Source organism: Peromyscus leucopus, chromosome 2, assembly GCF_004664715.2.
Source record: "Peromyscus leucopus breed LL Stock chromosome 2, UCI_PerLeu_2.1, whole genome shotgun sequence".
NCBI classification, from domain to species: Eukaryota; Metazoa; Chordata; class Mammalia; order Rodentia; family Cricetidae; genus Peromyscus; species Peromyscus leucopus.
The window spans coordinates 18,963,878-18,982,958 of record NC_051064.1 but is presented as its reverse complement, the minus strand read 5'-3'; the positions used below and the strand labels follow the sequence as shown (position 1 = coordinate 18,982,958).

General features: G+C 48.2%; 1 protein-coding gene across 1 annotated transcript; it reads left to right on the top strand.

The window, feature by feature from the left end:
- The first annotated feature begins 5,443 nt into the window (after positions 1–5,443).
- Gem (GTP binding protein overexpressed in skeletal muscle) lies at positions 5,444–15,908 on the top strand. The gene is made up of 5 exons (XM_028871588.2): positions 5,444–5,612; positions 6,874–7,210; positions 12,083–12,159; positions 12,937–13,141; positions 14,566–15,908. The coding sequence occupies exons 2-5, from the start codon at positions 6,883–6,885 to the stop codon at positions 14,841–14,843; spliced, it is 888 nt and encodes a 295-aa protein (XP_028727421.1). The 5' UTR covers positions 5,444–5,612; positions 6,874–6,882; the 3' UTR covers positions 14,844–15,908.
- Positions 15,909–19,081: the final 3,173 nt, after the last annotated feature.

Below are 19,081 nucleotides of genomic sequence, written 5' to 3'. Positions count from 1 at the left end.
TTCGGCTCCTGCGTCATCGTCACAGTCACCACCGTGCTGATGCCACGTCTGGAGTTGACAAGCTTCCACAGTCCGTTTGCAGCACAGCAGAAGCCAGCCGCCCAGGCTCAGCTGCATGGGGAGGAGGCAGGGTGTGGGCTTGATCTTGCTTTTCTGCGGTGAAGTCCCCTCCCTCCCGTTTCTTCTAGCCCATGCAGGGATCACACACATCTTTAGGGGGCAGTAGCTAATATAAAAGGAAAATCCAATTGGAGTCAACTGTATTAAGGATTAGTGAGGACTGTGGGACCTGAATGTACACCTTGGCTAAATGGACTAAATTGTAAACATTGCTATAGTTTGGAGTTTGAAAGTCTCCCAAAGGCCACGCATTGAAGGCCCAGAGACTGACTGTGAGAGAGGCAGGCTCCCAAGAGACTCATGTTTGTGCTATGGGTAGGCAGGCCTTCAGGAGGTGAGGCCTAATGAGAGGCCCTTTGATCATTAGGGCGGCCACTGAAAGGGATGGAGAGACACTGGCCTCTCAATTCTGGCTCCTGCTCCCATCGTGATATGAAGCCTTGCTAGAGGCCCAAGGCAAAGGGAACCGCCCCATCTTGGACTATGAACCTTCTAGAACCATAAGCCCCAAACTGACTTTGTAAGTTAATTACCCGAGCTATTTTATTATAGTAACAGACAGCTGACCAATACAATGTTTAAAATGCAATGAGAAAACAAACCCACTGTGATATCTTCTTGGTTGTTGATGGGAAATGGAGACCGTTTGCATGGTGTTCACTTTGCTTTCCCTGCATGCCAGCCACAGCTTGCCTTGGCTGTAGTAAGCATGTGGCATGGGGCAGTATATTAAAGGTGAGTGAATGCTTCCATTGCTTTTGGAATAGAGCAAGTTGTAGAATAGTATTATAGTCCCGGCATGTATGTACCCTGGGCCAACCCATAATCTCTCCTTCCTAGTTTTCAAGGCATGGTACTCAGGGTCATTGTGGTGGTTTGAAAGAAAATGGCCTTCAAAGGGAGTGACACTATTGGGAGGTGTGGCTTTGTTGGAGTAGGTGTGGCTTTGTTGGAGTAGGTGTGGCTTTGTTGGAGTAGGTGTGGCTTTGTTGGAGTAGGTGTGGCTTTGTTGGAGTAGGTGTGGCTTTGTTGGAGGAAGTGTGTCACAGTGGAGGTGGGCTTTGAGGTCTCTTATATGCTCAAGATACCGCCCAGTGTCTTAGACCACTTCCTGTGGCTTGCAAAAGATTTAGGACTCTCCTTCTCCAGCACCATGTCTGCCTACACACCACCACATCACACCATAATGATAATGGACTAAACCTCTGAAAATGTAAGTCACCCAAATTAAATGTTTCCTTTATAAGAGTTGCTGTGGTCATGGTGTCTCTTCACAGCAATAGAAACCCTCACTAAGACAGTCATAGTCTACCAGTGATTATGAGAGACATGTCCCCAATACCCCCATTCACACCCTGAGTCAAAGGGTTTGCTCTTTCTCCACTTCTAGCCTCTCTCTTTCATCCCACTTGAAACACTGGAAGCTGCTGCCCAAGTCTCCATGCAGGTTGAAGCACAGTGACATGGATTGACCCCAAGTTGATCTTCTTACTTGGGGCTTCGGGCTAGGAGAAGAGTTGTGACTCATGCCTTGAGGGAAGAAGCCTCACTCACTGGGAAATATGGTCCCGGGAAGATCATGGGCTTTGGACGATCATCTGCAACACCTATTCTTTCTGGAGGGGTTAGGAAGACTGTCTAGTCTCCCCTAGGACTAGCTGGGCTACTGTGGGAGCAGGGCTCCAGGTGCCCAACTAGAAATAAAACAGTGGTGATGAGTGGATCCTGAGCGCACAGCTCTGTTCCATAAGATGCAAATAACTGCAGGAGGTGTGGTGAGTTGTGGAGGTCCACAAAGGTTTCCTAGTGAGATCTGAGCTTGCTTTACCCAGCAGGGCTGCATTAAAGGACTGCTTGACCACTGTGACCACTGTGACCAGGTGATTGGAAGGGTCTGCACTTGGCTGTGCTAGGGGGAAGTATTTTGCTCCACCCCTTGGCATTCCTATAAAAGCCCCTTTAGAAGATACAGAGGGGCTGGTGGATATTGATCCAGGCCCTCCTGAGGCTTTCCTGTGTTTCTATGTTTCTCTCCCCTCTATCTTTCTATCTAAATATTTCTTACTCTTCCTCCTCAAGAGTACAGGGGGAGGGGGGAGTGGGAGTGGGCCTCCCACAGTGAGGAGTGACAGAGATAAAGCCTGCAGATTGCTTAGAAATGGTGATTTTGTTATTCTTGTGTTAGGTTCTACCCCCTTACAAGACTCCCACTGTGCTGGGCGGTGGTGCATGCCTTTGATCCTAGCACTTGGGAGGCAGAGGCAGGCAGGTCTCTGTGAGTTCGAGGCCAGCCTGGGCTACAGAGTGAGTTCCAGGAAAGGCTCCAAAGCTACACAGAGAAACTCTGTTTCAAAAAATAAAAACAAAACAAACAAACAAACAAACAAAAAAACCACTCCTGCTGCTCATTTTGCTGAGACCTAAGTAAGGATGCCTTCAAATGCTGGCAGAAAGAATATGGAGACGATATTTACAGAATAAGAGTCAACAAAATGCTGCCAGTTTCTCCTCTTCAGCACTTGCCATTTGCTCAGATGCCCTGGTTCCACCTTTTCTGTGCAGTTTCATACCCTCAGATGGCCCCTGGAGCTGGAATCCTGGGCGAGCTAGTTGGGACTCTGGTAGACAGGATTTGGCTCTCAAATGTGCTTATGGTGAGGTGAAACTAGGATTTCTCTCTCTCTAAATTTCCACTTAACTGTCATTCAATTGGAACCTGTCTTATGTTATTATTTTCTTGTTTGTCCTCATCTGTCTTCTTGTGGGACAGAAAAATTGAAAAGTTAGATCCTTTTCCTCAGAAGCATCCTTGCTGTGGCTCCTCCCTCCTAAACTTTTACAGTTCATTTTCTTCGGAGTGTTTTACATGTGCCAATGGAGCAGTGCACAGTAGATATTGCCAGGACATTCAGTTCCATCATTAATGTGAGGCTGGTGTGTGTGTGTGTGTGTGTGTGTGTGTGTGTGTGTGGTACTTTGTGTATGTGTGGTGGTTCTGCTTGCCTGTGCGTGATAGCTGAGTCCAGAGGGTGAGTCTTTACATGACTTCCTCTATTGCTCGCCACCTTCTTTTATAAAATGGGCTCATTCCCTGACCTGAATTCCCTGATCACTGGGCTGGCTGGCCCTGATATCTGCCTGTCTCGGCCCCGCCCTCCAGCGCTGAGGTTACAGGCATGTGCTCCCATGCCTGGCTTTTATGTGGATGTGAAGGATCTGAACCCAGGTCCTCAGGCTTGCCCAGCTGGCACTCTACCAACTGAGCCACCTCCCTGATGCGAGGTTCTTAGTTTTCCTTTTTTAATTTATTTTTAATTATGTGTGTGTCTACGTGTGTGTGTGTGTGTGTGTGTGTGTGTGTGTGTGTGTGTGTGTGTGTGCAGGTCCCTGCAGAGAACAGAGGAAGGCAGCAGGTCCCCTGGAGCTGGAGTTCCAGGCAACTGCAAGCCATCTGATGTGAATACTGGGAAGCGAATCCTCTGGAAGAGATACAAACACCTCTAACGACTGAGCCATCACTCCAGCCCCCAATATGAGATTCTTATCAATGTGCAGAAGTAGAATTAAGAGACTATGTGACATGCTTATGAACTCCACACAGCAGTTTTACCCCAGAGCGTTTCTGTTGAGAATAGCTGTCAGAGAAAGAGACCCGGTGAGGAAACAGGATGATTCTCAATGTATCGACTTGGATGCGCCTTTGGGGATTCACAGTCTCTCTCTGTCTCTGTGTGTCTCTCTTCGTCCTTCCCCATCTCCCTCTCTCTCCCCATTGCCGTTTCTCCCTCCTCCTCTTCTTTTTCTTCTTCTTTTTCTTTCCCCATCCCCTCTTTTTCCTTCTTCTTTCCCACCTGGTTAATCCTGAGGAAACACGTGGTGGATGAAGAGCAGTGTCCAGAGCATTATAGTACCCAGAGTACACTTCCAGCCTGGCCATCTCCTCTCTGAGTGGCCTTCATCCCTCTGGCTCTCAGCTCCTTGTGCATAAATAAGGTTGGGGCTCCACCCCTGCGACTAAGGCACTCTAAATTTTATTACTTGGTGGATTGTACCCTTGCCAACTTGGTCCCTGACGGGCTTTAGAAGCCAGTCACTTGGATAATTCCCAAATCAGATAGATACCTGCAGGAAAACTGGGAATCCACTGCACCCACAGAGCAGTCCAGCGGCTGCAATAGACACTGGTGCTGCTGGCTGCTTCTCGGGAGCCACCAGCCAAACCAGAGCAGAGGCTGGCTAGAGAAGCAGATGGATGTGTTGGACAGGCTAGTACGGACTCTAAACACAGCATGTGGGAAATGCCCGTGTTCCTGGGAAATACCCATGTCCTGGGGAAGAGGTCACTTTGCGGTGCAGTTTAAAAGTTACTCAAACTGGGCTCTGAATGCTGCCCCTGCCACCAACCCTGGCCTTGGGCAGGTTCCTTTGTAGCACCTCTTGTCCTCAATCTACAGCTGCAGTAAGGAGCAAGGTCCCCGGGGTCCACCAGCACCACAGGTATCTTCGTAAATGTTAGGCGCAGTTGTGATCTTGTGTCCTTCACTCGCAGGCCTCTCAGGGGATTGGGACTGAGTCTCTCCGCAGGGCTGGAAAGCCCAGGCTCCAGGCCACAGTTCCAGCCATGGCAAGCAGCTCGGTTCTGAGATGCGCCAACTGGGATGTGATTAGATTTCTGATTGAGGAGCTTCAGCATTGTGGCCAGAACAGGAGGGCAGCAGTGTTTATGGCAAGCTGCTTGGAGCCAGACTGCCCTTTTCAAGGTCTCCCCAGCTCTTTCCTCCAGCCCCTTGTCTTTGGGCCTCGGCCAGAAGAGGGAAACAAGGCAGTATGGTGCTCCCCGTCTCCCCAATCCAGACAGAGGGGCATAGGAAGCAGGAAGAGCCCAACTGCCTCTCAGAGCATGCTGTAAAACTGGCCTGCCCACCCAGAGTGGCTCTAGCCCCATCCTGGAGGCCCAAGTCTTGCTCACTCAGGCGGATCTGCTTTCTTGGCAAAGCTGGACTCGCAACTCAGGCCTGTCTCTTTTCCCCATCCTTTATTCAGACAGCTCACAAGTGCCCTGCCGGGAAGGGCGATCAAGTAGCACTAAGTGTATTTTTCCAGTGTCCACCTGGTAAAAAGAAAATAAAACAAAATCAAGGAGGCCAAGGACTGAACTTTCGTTTTTTTCCCCTCTCTCCCCTCAAGGGGCGAGGGGAATCACATGGCCGGGAGTAACTGATTTAGCTAAGTGGCTGCAACTCAGAGTTTGCTGCAGAGCCGCCCCCTCCCGGCGGGAGCGCTGACGTCACGGAAAAGCCCCGTCGCGGGGCCGCCGGGCGCGCTATAAACGGTGCCGGCCGCGGTGGCTTTGGGAGGCGGCAGTGCCAGCGGATACCACACGGCCTCGGGCTGCGGAGCCGGCATCGCAGGCGGGCATCAGGCACCGCAGCAGGCAGCAGGCTTTGTGCGGACCGACGGCGGACGCCCACCCAGCGGCCGGGTGCAGCCAAGTAAGGGGGCATCGCGGCGGGGCATCCCGGGGGGAGCCGCGGCGGGAAGGGGCGTTTCTGGTCGCTGAACTTTTTAAGTTGGGAAGGGAGCCCCTGGACCGTGATGTCTGTGCTGGGGGTTCTGCCATGGGAGAAAGAAGTTCAGGTGCAAAGGATGCGCTCCTGATGGGGATTCCCTAGTTCAGTCCGGAGGAGTGTCACCTTACCGATTGGGTGACCAAGCGGCCAAGTCCGCCAACCCAGGGACTGTTTTTATGACTTAAAAAGAAACCGGCTGGTTCTGGCTGGTGGCCTAGGACTCAGGATGTGGAGTAGGGTGTGTGAGCTCAGTGCGATCCTCGCGCTCACTCGGGGCACTTGCTGAGTTAACCATGGATGCTTCTGCGTTCTGCTCTGTCAGGCGAGGAAGTCTTGCAAGAAGAACATTGTAGGAAGTTGTTGAATGCCGTTTTGCTGAGTCTTTGACCTTCTGATTTACTTCAAGAAGGTGGAACTCTGAGCCAATTAAATCTTGGCGTGGACGAGATTTTGTTGAGAATGGAGCACTTTTTGTACAAGTTTGAAGTGTCCAAATGTGAGCAGGTCCTGCCACTGTCGGAAGGACTAGGCTCAGGACTCCTATGTTAAACAGTGTCCCTGAGCAAGAGGGCAGAGGCGAGGCATAAACCTCAAACAGAAACGGCCCCACTCCCCAGACAATGTTCTCTTCAGGCAGCTGGAGACCAACAGGGCAACTTTACTAAACATGGAAGTTCCCCCAAAGTGCCTGTCCAGTCCAACCAGGGGAGTGATGTCATTGCCACGTGTTTCCCACTGAGGCACAAAAGGCTGCAAGCCGCTGGTGCGATTAAGAGCCATGTTTAGACAAGAGCGGCTACCCTGGCCAGCTGGTCCCCAGCAGCACTGACTTGTTGCTGGCCGTAAAGCTGTTGCTAGAGGCAGTGGGTTCCTTCCAGCTGCCGCTGTGCCAGCTCCCAGTGGGATTTTCAAAGCTCCTTTAAGGATGGAGGAAGGTTATGAGCATTTGGTGAGGTTACGGGTATGGCAAATGACAGCCTGCTTCAGAAGCCAGTTACTGTATGTGTGTATAGTTGAAAATTCTGCTTGCTAAGGTCTTGGGTCCTGTTTCATGGGTGTTCCTTATATTAAGAGTGCTTAATTCACACCCATCAAATGGAATGCCACCAACAACAGCGTTTGTGCTCCCTTGGGCCTAACTCATCCTTACTAATATTGGGATCTTGACTGCCTTGCTTCCTAGGACCCCACAATGACTCTGAATAACGTCACCATGCGCCAGGGCACTGTGGGCATGCAGCCACAGCAGCGCTGGAGCATCCCTGCTGATGGCAGGCATCTGATGGTCCAGAATGATCCTCACCCCTGCAGCCTCCGAAACTGCCACTCCAGCACTCACGAAGACCACTGCCGACAGAGCTGGTCCTCCGACTCCACAGACTCCGTCATCTCCTCGGAGTCAGGAAACACCTACTACCGAGTGGTGCTTATAGGGGAGCAAGGGGTGGGCAAGTCCACCCTGGCCAACATCTTTGCAGGTGTACATGACAGCATGGACAGCGACTGTGAGGTCCTGGGAGGTAGGTAGCCTGGCACTGGTGGGCTTCTGTCTTGTAAGCTAAAAAAACAAAGGTGGGTGGGTCATTTTTCTGTAGAGCTGGAAGCCAGGCACAATGGCACACACTTACAGTCCCAGCACTGGGAAGGCAGAGACAGAAGGACTAGGAATTCAAGGTCATTTTCAGCTACATAGTGAGTTTGAGGCTAGCTTGTGCTATGTGACTCTGCCGCAAAAAAAAAAAAAAAACAAAATGAAACAAAACAACCCCCCCCCAAAAAAAACAATAAATCAAAACAAAATGTATCTTAAGAATTAGGAGAAAATGAGATACTTGACACTGAGATGGGTGGCAGAGGCCAACCCCAAGTCCTGGCACAGGTCCTCAGGACAAAAAAGAAAAGAGAAGAACATGTGTGCACAGCACCAAAATCTATTGACCTGAGGCATCAAGGGGCTTTCTGAGGTCAAGTCTGAGGGGTCCAGGGAGGCTGACCCTGACCTGGACCATTCAGTGCAGATACCTTTTCTATGATTATGCATAAAACCAAACTGATTTCGGGAAAACAAAAAACCTGTTAGAGTGCACCAATTAGCTTGTGTGCACTAACATTAGAAGCATTTGCAAGAGTAACTAGGTCAAATGCTAAACTTGAAGTAATAGAATTAAAAAAATTGAAATATAAAAATGATGAAAAATGTCCTGTGCAGAGTCCGACAGGTTTTCCACATGATTTTCTCTATATGGTCTTATTTCAAGTATTTATTAATTCAATCCTTACTTAATTCTAGACCTGGTTTATAAAAACATATTACACAACAAGTTCTGTATATTCTGGGGTGGGAATCACAGCTCTAATGATTAGTTATTTTTGTGCAGTGTCCTTCAACTAGAGCTCCAACGTCAGCACACATGCCCAGGTCAGCGACATGCCCCTAGTCACAGCTGCAGAAAGGGAGCAAGACTGTCCAGTGTTTGATACCTCACATGGCCTGTCCCCACTTTCGGTTAAATGGACAACGTCATGGCAGACTTTGGCGTGGGGGGAATGAGGGTGGGAAAGACGGCTTAGTGGTGACTCATTTCTCTCTATTCAACTTGTTCGAACTCTATTCCTCACGACAATGGCCCACTGCATCCAAAGATTTTATTGTCCTTGGTTGTCTGGAAGTTCACTGCTTCAAGAGGCAGCTCAGGGACAGGCCCTGAATGATGACTCACGGATGCAGCATCCGTTTCTCTCCTCACTTCCAGACTCTCAGGGACGATAGCTAAGCCAGAGTCAGGGGAGAAACAGGGCTGGTGTGCGGTTGTTTTGCTCATAGTACAGGCCGGTGGGTTCTAGAGGCAGCAAAAGAGGAGGGAGCTGATACTCAGAATGGGCATTTGCGGTGGGAGGGGCCTCGTGGAGTGCCTTCTGTTTGCTGGTGTTTACCTCGGTCCTCACGGAATTTGTATGCCCATGCATGAATGGAGTCTTGGAGAGAGTGAGTGGCAGATGGAGAACCACCCATTTGGGGAAGCTGGGTGTGGAGACTGGGGTTTTATAGTTTATGTTGGTGCTTTTTCACTCATTCTACCATGTGGGGCCATGCTATGTGGTGGCACTGTGCTAGGCATTTCACATGTGCCTTTGGCAGTTCAGACAAGGACAGAACTAATATGGTGTTAGCATCCCCACTTCACAGGTGTTAGGATGGAGGCTTACAGAGTTAAGCGACTCCTAAGGCTTGGATGCAAACCCACTGTGGTTTAACTAAAAGCCCACATTCTTTCACTGTCCTCTGCTGCCTAGGATTTAACGACCCAGGTGCTGTTAAGTACATAGCACGTGGGATGACCCTGTGCAGGCTTTGGGTACCCAGTGATGGCCGAGGTTGTGAAGCTAAGCGCCAGTGGCTGTGATTTAGAGCAAGTGCTGGGAAAGCAGAAATAAATTGCTCTGAGGGCTGATATAAGGGAGGGATTGGCTAAGCATTGTTGGTTTATTTCTTTAAAGAGGGGGGAGTTGAAAAGTGGATAATAGGCTTCTAAATGTGTTTGCCTATTTGAAGGAGTGGTATCTATGCAGAGGGTAATATCCAACAGGCACAGAGGGAGAGGCCTGATTTGCAACTGGAATTGGGAAAAATAGGAAACATTTTTGGAGAGAGAAAGGGAAGAGCTTTTCCTTAACTGCCTACTCAACTGAGCATCTGATAATGAGAAGCTTCTCAGTGCTGGATTCACCCCATGTTACTCCTAATTGAGTGGCTTAATTCATTTGGTTTAGAAGTGCACCCTCATTCACATTGACTTGTTAGCTCTGGGTTTCCCCAGAGGGAGGTTTTCCCAGGCACACCCATGCATTGTTCTTTTCCTTTCAGCATTAACCAGGGGCATGTACATGATAGTCTCCCCATCATTTCTTCTAATAAAGATGGATGCTATTCCAGCCGATCGAAATAGTCTTATGGTTCTCTGTGCATATCTAATTCTATCTGTACATCTACCCATTCATCCATTCATCGACTCATTCACTGTAAACAGTTACTTAACGTGACCACAGCACTTGGTGAGGCACAGTGGAAGTGGAAGTCACAAGGAGAAAGTGGAATTTGGCTGTGGAAATCAGAAAAGGCTTGGTGGAAGAGGAGGTCTCTGAGCTGACCTTAAAGACAACTAGGGTTTAGAAGCCCCGCACTAGGTGAGAAGATACTCAGTACACGGGGAGTCTGGCAAAGGGCTCTGGATTTGGAATGGAAGGAGTGCGTTTAGATCCCCCACCCCTAGGTGACACAGACTAGCTAAGTGCTCTTGGGCCGGCTTCCTCACCTCAGGCGGTACTGGGGAGGTGGTACTCCTAGGGTGGCAGTACCGGACTAAGGACAGAGCAGTGAGCATGTTAGCCCAGCGCTGGCCTGTAGTACACACAGAATAAACATTGTTTACAGCTGACCCCGCATCTCCACTGCTCTGTGTTCCTGTAGTCTGTTTGTAGCTTCAGACCCCATGGCCAGGAAACTGAGCCTTAGGAACTCACATCGTCTAGAGCCACGTGGGTAGGAAAGGGTAGCTCCCAGATGTGAATTCAGGTTTGGGTGCCCACGGCCGCAACAGCGTGGCATTTGCTGCTCATTCGTTTAGTGCGCAGGTTTATACTGAGCATATACAATGGGCCAGAGGGGGACAGAAAACAAAGGCGCAAATCTCTGTCGTAGGGAAACACCTGCGGGGGAGGGGGGAGGGGAGAGAAGCTAGCACAGGGGAGAGTATCTCACTAGGTGAGATGCTAGTGATGCAGTGATGCATAGAGAGGAAATGAAGTTCAGACTCTAAACTCACACCCAGAAAGCACCCTAGCGGGGACAAGCCTTGCAGACAGCTAAAGGAACAGACTTAGACACAAGGACCAAAAAGAGATAAATTGTTATGAAAGCTATAGTTTTTAAAAGTTGGGATTAAAAACAGGAAACCCATAGCAGGCACGGGGGTCGTCGTACAGCGCTGATGGGAAATCCTCTCATAAAAACCGCAGAATGGCTCACCGCTCCAGGCCTGGCAGCGTTTTCCAGGAGCTCCTCTGGCCCTTGACTGCTCTCACCCTTCACCTACAGCCAATCCAGGCCCAAGTTCAGAGAGAGAGTTTCCATTACCAAGGGAAGCTGCTGTTGTACTTCAGATGAAAACACAAGCTGTCTTATGTTAGGGAACGCGTTATGTGTTTATTTTTTAAAACGAAGAAGCCAGGTGTGATGGCACATTCCTGTCATCCCAGCTCCCAGGAAGCGACTCCCAGGCCAGCCTGTGAGTTCTAGGCTGGCCAGGGCTACTGGCGAGAACCCATCTCAACAGGCCGAGGGTTAAAGAAGATGACGGTCCAGTTAGGGACAGTCTCCAAATAGGGTTTCCTTGTGTTTCTGCAAAGAGGAGAAACATTGCTAAGCTCAGAGTCCCTGAAGTTTCTACTGAATGAATGTTCAGGGACCACCCACTGAAACACACAATGGATTTCCCACGAGGCCTATGAAAATAGAGCTTACAGTTAAAACATCCCATGACGGAGCTTATCCTTAATACTTTCTCATAGCTTCATCCATTGGATTAGGGTCAAAAGTTCTTAGGGAGTTTATTTATCCTTATAATGGTTTTCCTCCAAAAAGGCTCAATAATGATGAAAACAATTTCCCTTTAATTCAAGTAATTTAGTCATCCACATACAAAACCTGTGGAAGATCCCTTAGTAGGACGGGAGGAATGTGTGCCACTGTTGAAGGAAAGCAATAGTTTTGTGCATGTGTGTGTGTGTGTATGTGTGTGCACATATGTGCATGCAGATACCCAGAGAGGTCAGAGGTCACTGAGCCATCTTTCTAGCCCTTACAATAGTAATTTATTTTTGTAAATGTTTGTATATTTACATAATTTGTTTTATATGCACTAAGTACATTCTCTATCTGTCTGTCTGTCTGTCTACCTTTCTCTCTCTCACTATGTGTGTGTGCGTATGGGAGGTACCTGTTCATGTGAGAGCACGTATGTATGGATATGTATGCATATGTTCATCAGTGCTGGAAGTCAGTCTCAGGGGTGGTTCTTCCAGAACCATCCACCTTGTTTTGTGAGACAGAACTCCTGGGCTTGGAGCTACCTGAGCTGGCTCGGCTAGCTGACCAGCGGACCCTAGGGATATGTCTGCTTCTGCCCCCCCCAAAGCAAGGAGTGCAGGTGCTGACCACCGTGGTTGGCTTTTCGCATGGGTGCTGAGGACTGAACTCAGGTTCCTGTGCTTGCCCAGTCAGCACTGTATTGACTGAGAGCTGCCTCCACAGCCTCCATGGAGCGTAGTTTCTAGTGTGAATTTGACAGGAGCCTCTTGGGCCAAAGTAATTCATATTCACCTTTCTTTTCTAGAAGATACATATGAGCGCACCCTGTTCGTTGATGGAGAGAGCGCAACCATTATCCTCCTGGACATGTGGGAAAATAAGGTATGCGGGGCTGTCACTGTCAGGGTGTTCTTTTAGGGCTTGCCTTTCAGCAGGCTGCTTGGTGCCAGAGTGACCTTGTCCTACATAGTGGATGTTCCAGATGAGGCGGGCTCATTTTCTTGATTAAAAGCATTTACTTCTGAAGAACGAGACTGTGCCGAGGAACAGGTCGTTCACAGATGAGCCCTAAAGAACAAACAGATTGCAGTGGTTTGCCCCGATTCTATTAAAAACCACAAGAAGCATAGTTGTTTTAGGGAAAGTTCAAACAAGCATGGCCGCTTATTTTCAACGACACCAAACCACTTTGTGTGAAGCCAGCCTTCTAGCACTGCTTCCAGCAGGCTGTGGGCAGGCTTTAGGCCTCCCCGCATGTACGCAAGATCATTTGTTTATTGAGAAGCCTCCTGTTCTTACAAAAGGGTTCTTAATTCTACCCCTTGGGGAAAACAAAAGGAAACCTTTAGGGAGTCAGAAAAGGCCTATTTTTGGCAGGTTAGTTAGATTGAAATTGGAAATACTTCTTGTCAAAGTCGTTATATATCATATCAGCTCAAGCTGTAGTAGTAATTGGAAAGCAAGTTTTTTGGCATAAAAACAATGCAGACTGACTTTTTTTTCATCCCTAGACATCTTGGAGGACCAATGCATTTTGAGGTGTTGGAAGCAGTTTTCTTCCTTTCTCTTAATTGGGATAGACATACAGTTGTTTGCAAAAAACGACATCTCAATTTTCAGGCTAGTCTGAGCTCATGGAAGGCTTTCCTATTTCATTAGGGGGAGAATGAATGGCTTCAGGACCACTGCATGCAGGTTGGGGATGCCTACCTCATCGTCTACTCCATCACAGACCGAGCAAGCTTTGAGAAGGCCTCTGAACTAAGGATCCAGCTCCGCAGGGCCCGGCAGACGGAAGACATTCCTATCATTTTGGTTGGCAACAAAAGTGACTTAGTGCGGTGCCGAGAAGTGTCCGTGTCAGGTGAGAGGGTGTGCGTTCCTGGGCACTACCCTTGCACGCACACACTGGCCCACAGGCAGGTTCTCTTCCCCGTCCCCCTGCAAGGCTGCAACCAGGGGCTGGGGGGGGGGGGGATGCTCCGTGGAGTTTCGTGTCGAAGACTCCCATGGTTCCCAACGTCTGTAGTAGTCATCTCGTGTTCTCCTCCTCATCCTCTGGTCTACCTGATGGGTTCCAGGCTCCCCACTGCTCTTTGGGTGTTCTCCTGGAGTTACTTTAGGGATGAGAGCATCCTCAGGAATTTACTGGCAGTCTTAACCTTTGTTCTGAAGCAGATCCCAAGTTCAGGGAAGCAGCATGTTAATGCAAGGGCGGGGAGCTCTGGGTTGGGAGACAAAAGAAAAGCGTTATACTCAGGTTGTTACTCCATCTAATACTCTCTAACCCCAGCCCCTCCTTCCTAAGCTTCTATGAGGGCATCAGACTGATGGACCACACATGCGTCTTCGTCCTTGTTCAAGGATAATTCCTAGTTGATGAGTGTGCCTCCGTATTCTTTTTAAGGGCCCTCGAGATTGTGTTGGCTTAATGCAGATTTAGTACAGCCCTAAAAATAAAACATGGCATTTTCAGTCCCTGCTAAGACAATTTTTCCAACCAGTTGGATTGTCTTGCTAGGACACAACAGTATTCAGTGTTTAGATCTCTTCAAACTGAACCTTGGATGCATGGTTTTTAAACACAATGGAGTATTTGAAATTGAGAGTTATAGAAAAGCTTATGTAGTTTTAGAAAGGTTTGATGTAACTGTATTATATGTTTATAAAATAATTTTTTCCTCAAATGATCTCATCATACCTTTTTTATTTTTATTTTTTAAAGAGGAAAGCTAAGTAGTAGAATTAGAATTAGAGTTTTCGGTGAAGGAAACTGAGTCAGGAGAAAGAGTGTAAGCTTGAGTTTGGAGCAGGCCCAGGCTTTCTGTGTCTGTCAGCTGTGTGAGTTCCTTCATGGTTTTAAAAAGCCTTGCCCGGTTTCTTCATCTATGTGATGAGGATAATGGCATATTTTTTGAGATTGTCACGAGCAGTGAAAAGCGTTTGGAAGGAGCTTGGCCGGGTTTTGTGAACGTAGCAAACCTTTAGAAAGTGTAGACTCTGGCTTTTGCTGTTGTAATTAGTATTACTGCGTTTGGTGGAACTGCACTCTCACATAGTGAATTTGCAGTGAGCTGGATCTGGCTGGCTTCCTGCGATCCTCTCATGGCCTATTTCTACTCATCCTGGGGAGGCTGTGTGCCTTACTGCCTCTCTGCACCTGTCCTGTAGTCTACTGCTCCATGTCATCCTAGTGGGGTTTTAGAGAAGTGTCCTGCAGCTCCGCCACGTTATGCAGGCTCATACTCCGTGACCTCTCTGACTTTCTTCTCTCCTTCTTCCTTCCAGAAGGGAGAGCTTGCGCTGTGGTGTTTGACTGCAAATTCATTGAGACTTCTGCGGCTGTGCAGCACAACGTGAAGGAACTGTTTGAAGGCATCGTGCGGCAGGTCCGCCTGCGCCGAGACAGCAAGGAGAAGAATGAGAGGAGGCTGGCCTACCAGAAGAGGCGGGAGAGCATCCCCAGGAAAGCCCGGCGCTTCTGGGGCAAGATTGTGGCCAAAAACAACAAGAACATGGCCTTCAAGCTCAAGTCAAAATCCTGCCATGACCTCTCTGTGCTCTAGGCAGCCAGTGTCACCCAGATGTCTCCCTGATGGACATCGCTGAAGGCCTTTGGGACCAGTGATCTATATTAGATTGAATACATAAGCATTGTGAGCAGCGGGTTCCCCATTGCAGATGGGAACCAACAGGTTAGCCTCCTGGGCAACCACATGCACAGACAAGGAAAGATCTTTGTCGAGAGTCAGTATTTATTCATAGGAATAGCTTGACCTGCTACATGGACGCCTGAGACTCATTTAAGGGCATGTTTGGGGTTTACATGGGTTTTTCCCCTCTTTTTTGGGCAGCAGAATATTGAAGCTTATGAAGAATACCTAGAACAGGAGTGTCTCATCATTGGGGTTTTGCCCAGTTTTGTTCTATGTGGATTTGACGCCCGTGAGTCATAAAGCAGTCTAGGGAACCGGTGGGAGTTTATTGGGAGGAGGAGGAGGAGGGCTTTCTGCATACCTCACTCCCTGGAAGGACAGGTGTAGGGCTGGCCCCATCACATTCGGGACACCTACTGCCCCGTCCAGCTGTGAAGGGTCATGCTGGCATTCGCTGGAAACTAAGGCTTACTAACAGTTTTTGTTTCAAGACCACAGAGATTTGTAGACTAAGAGGTGATAGATGTAGCACTTATAGGTTCAAAAAATTGTTTACTTATGTGTCTTACAAGTGTTTATTTTGAGGAAACTATTTTCGTCAAATTCTACTTGGTTAAATCTTCTTTTATGTTTTGTTGTTTTTGAAATCATGGAGCTATCATAAAATATTTTTTAAAAATCTCAACTATTGGTAACCTGGAGTGCAAAATGATTGCACTTTAAAGATAATCAAAGGTTTTTTTCCCCCAAAGCATAAAAAGGCCTCATCCTTTGGATTGATCCTTGTATGCCACAGCTGTGTTCTATTTATTATTATTTTGCAAATAGCCATTTTAACATTTGATAAAGCATATTTATGAACATATTTCTTACTGAGAAAAATGTCTGTTTTATTACCTTTTTTATCTTTTTCAAAATATGCAAGTTTTTACCTATATGTCTTATAATAAAATAAATAAAATCTATGAGAAAGAAGGCATTCCGTTTTCCTCTCCAAAGGAGATAAGTGTGCTTATTTTCTCTGGCTTTTAGAACAAGCTGTGTTTCTAAGGGACAGTGACACACTTCTCCTGTCGTTAGTGGTGCCTCAGTCCTCAGCTGTTTTTTTTTTCTGAAGCCCTGACTTCTATCCTTTGGAATCATGGTTCACAGTAAAGAAGGGATATTTTTGGCTGATTGAGTTGGGAAGTATTTGGGGTCATATAAAGCTGAGCTATAATCAAAGCCGATTGACCTTCCACTTTGGGTCTGGAAAATTCGTGATGGAACAGATGGACCTAGCTTTATCCCTTGAGGGCTCATGGTCTTCGGCCGACCTAAAGCATGGGGATTAAAAACTCTTTCTCTCTCTCTCTCTCTCTCTCTCTCTCTCTCTCTCTCTCTCTCTCTCTCTCTCTCTCTCTCTCTCTCTCTCTGTTAGCTGAGGGCAATGGGGACTGGTGATTTCCAGCCTGAGATCTAGCCAGGCAAGGCTTAAACCTTTTGCCCTCTCTGCCACTAATATGGCTTGACCTGACCCCCCCAGGACGCCTCTGCAAGGGCAACATGTGAGCTTTGTTGGAATAGAACCTGCTGGTGTTCGTTTTCTGGCTCCCCCAAAGCCTCCTTCCCTTTCACCCCACTGTCTTTCTGAGGTGTAGATATCCCAATGGTGACCCACCCACACGATCTCCCGAATCTCCTCACGCTTCCGCAGTTTTCAAAGGTGGCTGCCATGTTCTGTTTGGTGCTTCTTTTCCAAGTTGAGGGCGAAGGGTCCACGCCTATCCACTTCATATCTTTGAATTGCTCTTGAAACTGCCCAGCGAGCTGACGGGAAAAGTCAGGCCGCACAGGCCTGGGATGAACTTTGGTCCTACCTCTCCTTGAGCCAGAGTGTGTCTCTGGGTTGACAAGTAAACATCTCTGGTTTTCCCACCTGTGAGACGGCCTTGCTAAGGATACCTTCCTCGTAGGCAGCTGTCAGAGTGACTGACATCTGTTCCTGCTGTGCAGTGAGGGGCTCTGGAAACGTTAGTTCTCCTCACTCCTTGTGTGTATCCTTCTGTGAAGTTAGAACCGGCTTGAGTCTGCTTCTCCCAGTTCAGATAGAAACCCCTTTAAGTCTGAGCCGACCAGGCCTTTCATTTCCCGACACCTCTGCTTTTCAGTAGAGCACCTTGCACCGGAACTTTCATGGGTGTTTCTTCTTGAATTTCACAAGTCTTTGGTGGCTCTATGAGGGAGACAGAGTTCCCCACAGCACACACACACACACACACACAACATACATTGCCTAGCATACACATCGTAAACACATAGCATACACACCATGCAGACGAACTGCAAACACAGCACACACACTACATACATGCATTTCCATGTTAACTTTTCTCTGTTTTAATACTCAACTTTCACCAGGTAGCAGTGGCACATGCTTTAATCCCAGCACTCGGGAGGCAGAGGCAGGTGGATCTCTGAGTTTGAGCCCAGCCTGGTCAATAGAGTGAGATCCAGGACAGCCAGGGCTACACAGAGCAACCCTGTCTTGAAGAACCAAAATCAACCCAGAACAAACAACAATAAAAACAACTCAGCTTCCTCAACTGTTTCCGAAGCCCGTCTCCTTCCCTCAGTGGCCAGCTATGACACACTCCTGCCTCAGCGCCGTGATCCTGTTGTCTGCAGGCACAGCTTGACCCAGGCCCGAGACCACAGGCTGCACTACACCAGAGCTTTTGGTTAAGTGCTTGGGCTCCGGATCAGACAGACTTGGGTTTTGGCACACTAGGCACCACGAGAGTGACATCTCTATTTTCTCCCAGCCTCTTTTTCCCATCTGTAGAGTCGGGAGAACAAAACGCCTTATGGGATTTGGTGAGGCCGGTGCTGCTTCCCGAGAGAGCTGTGACCCGCCCTGAGGTGCGGCAGAGGCCCCTCCTCTCACCCATGCTCCCTTTAACCTTATCACACACCCAGGCACTGCTGGGGGCTGGGAACATTATGATGACTAAGACACTGTCCTTGCCCTCAGAAACCTCATTAGCAGCAAATTGATTGTCCCCAATGAATGAAGAAGGCGTCATTGGAAAAGGAAGAAAACAAAACAAAATATGAAGAGTATTATACTTGGAAGGGATTGTGTTTGCTTCCCCAAGGTAAAATTCACATGAGGGAATTCACAGGAGGGAAACATCATGAAAATGATTTGATTAGATGTGAAGGAGGAAGCCGGGAGTCAACATTTACCTTCGAGGGTCGTAGGGCACTGGAGAAAGGTGAGTTTCTAGTCCAGTCTTGCTTACTAACCCATGAGCTATTACATGCAGGAAAGGAGGCAGGCTATGAGACATTTGCTTGGTTAAAGCCAGGTGATGGGGTACATACCTGTAATCCCAGCACTTGGGAGACTGAGGCAGGAGCACCATGAGTTTGAGACAAACCTGGGCTACAGAGCCAGAGCCAGTGCAAGTAAAAATAAATGACTCAGCCATACTTAGGGATCCAGCTGTGTAAGGGACCGGTATGGGTTATCATGACAGGGGTGGCCATAGTGTTGATGAAGACAATTGTACAAGAACCCGGAGTGTGATGTGGATGATAGTAACACGTGAGATGGGAGTGAGGGAGACAGAGATGGAGAGAGACAGAGACACAGACACACAGAGACAGACAGACAAAGACAGAGACAGAGAGATAGACACGTACACATACACAGACACACACATACAGAGACAGACACACAAACAGAAACAGACAGACAGACACACACACACATACACATACATATACACACAGAGAGACACATGGAGAGACAGAGACAAACAGACACATACGCACAGAGACAGAAACAGAGACAGACAGGCAGGCACACACAGAGACAGAAACAAAGACAGACAGACAGACAAAAACAGACATACACAGAGAGATACACAGATAGAGAGACAGAGACAGTCAGTCAGTCAGTCAGACAGACAGACACACAGAAAGAGAGAGAGAGAGAGAGAGAGAGAGAGAGAGAGAGAGAGAGAGAGAGAGAGAGAATGTGTAACAGTGATCTTGGGTCATAAACGGCCAATGGCTGAGACAATGAAGTTACATATGGAAGACTACTTGGAGCCACCAAAGCTGGAAGAGCTATGGAAGGGTTCCCACGAAGCGGGTCTCAA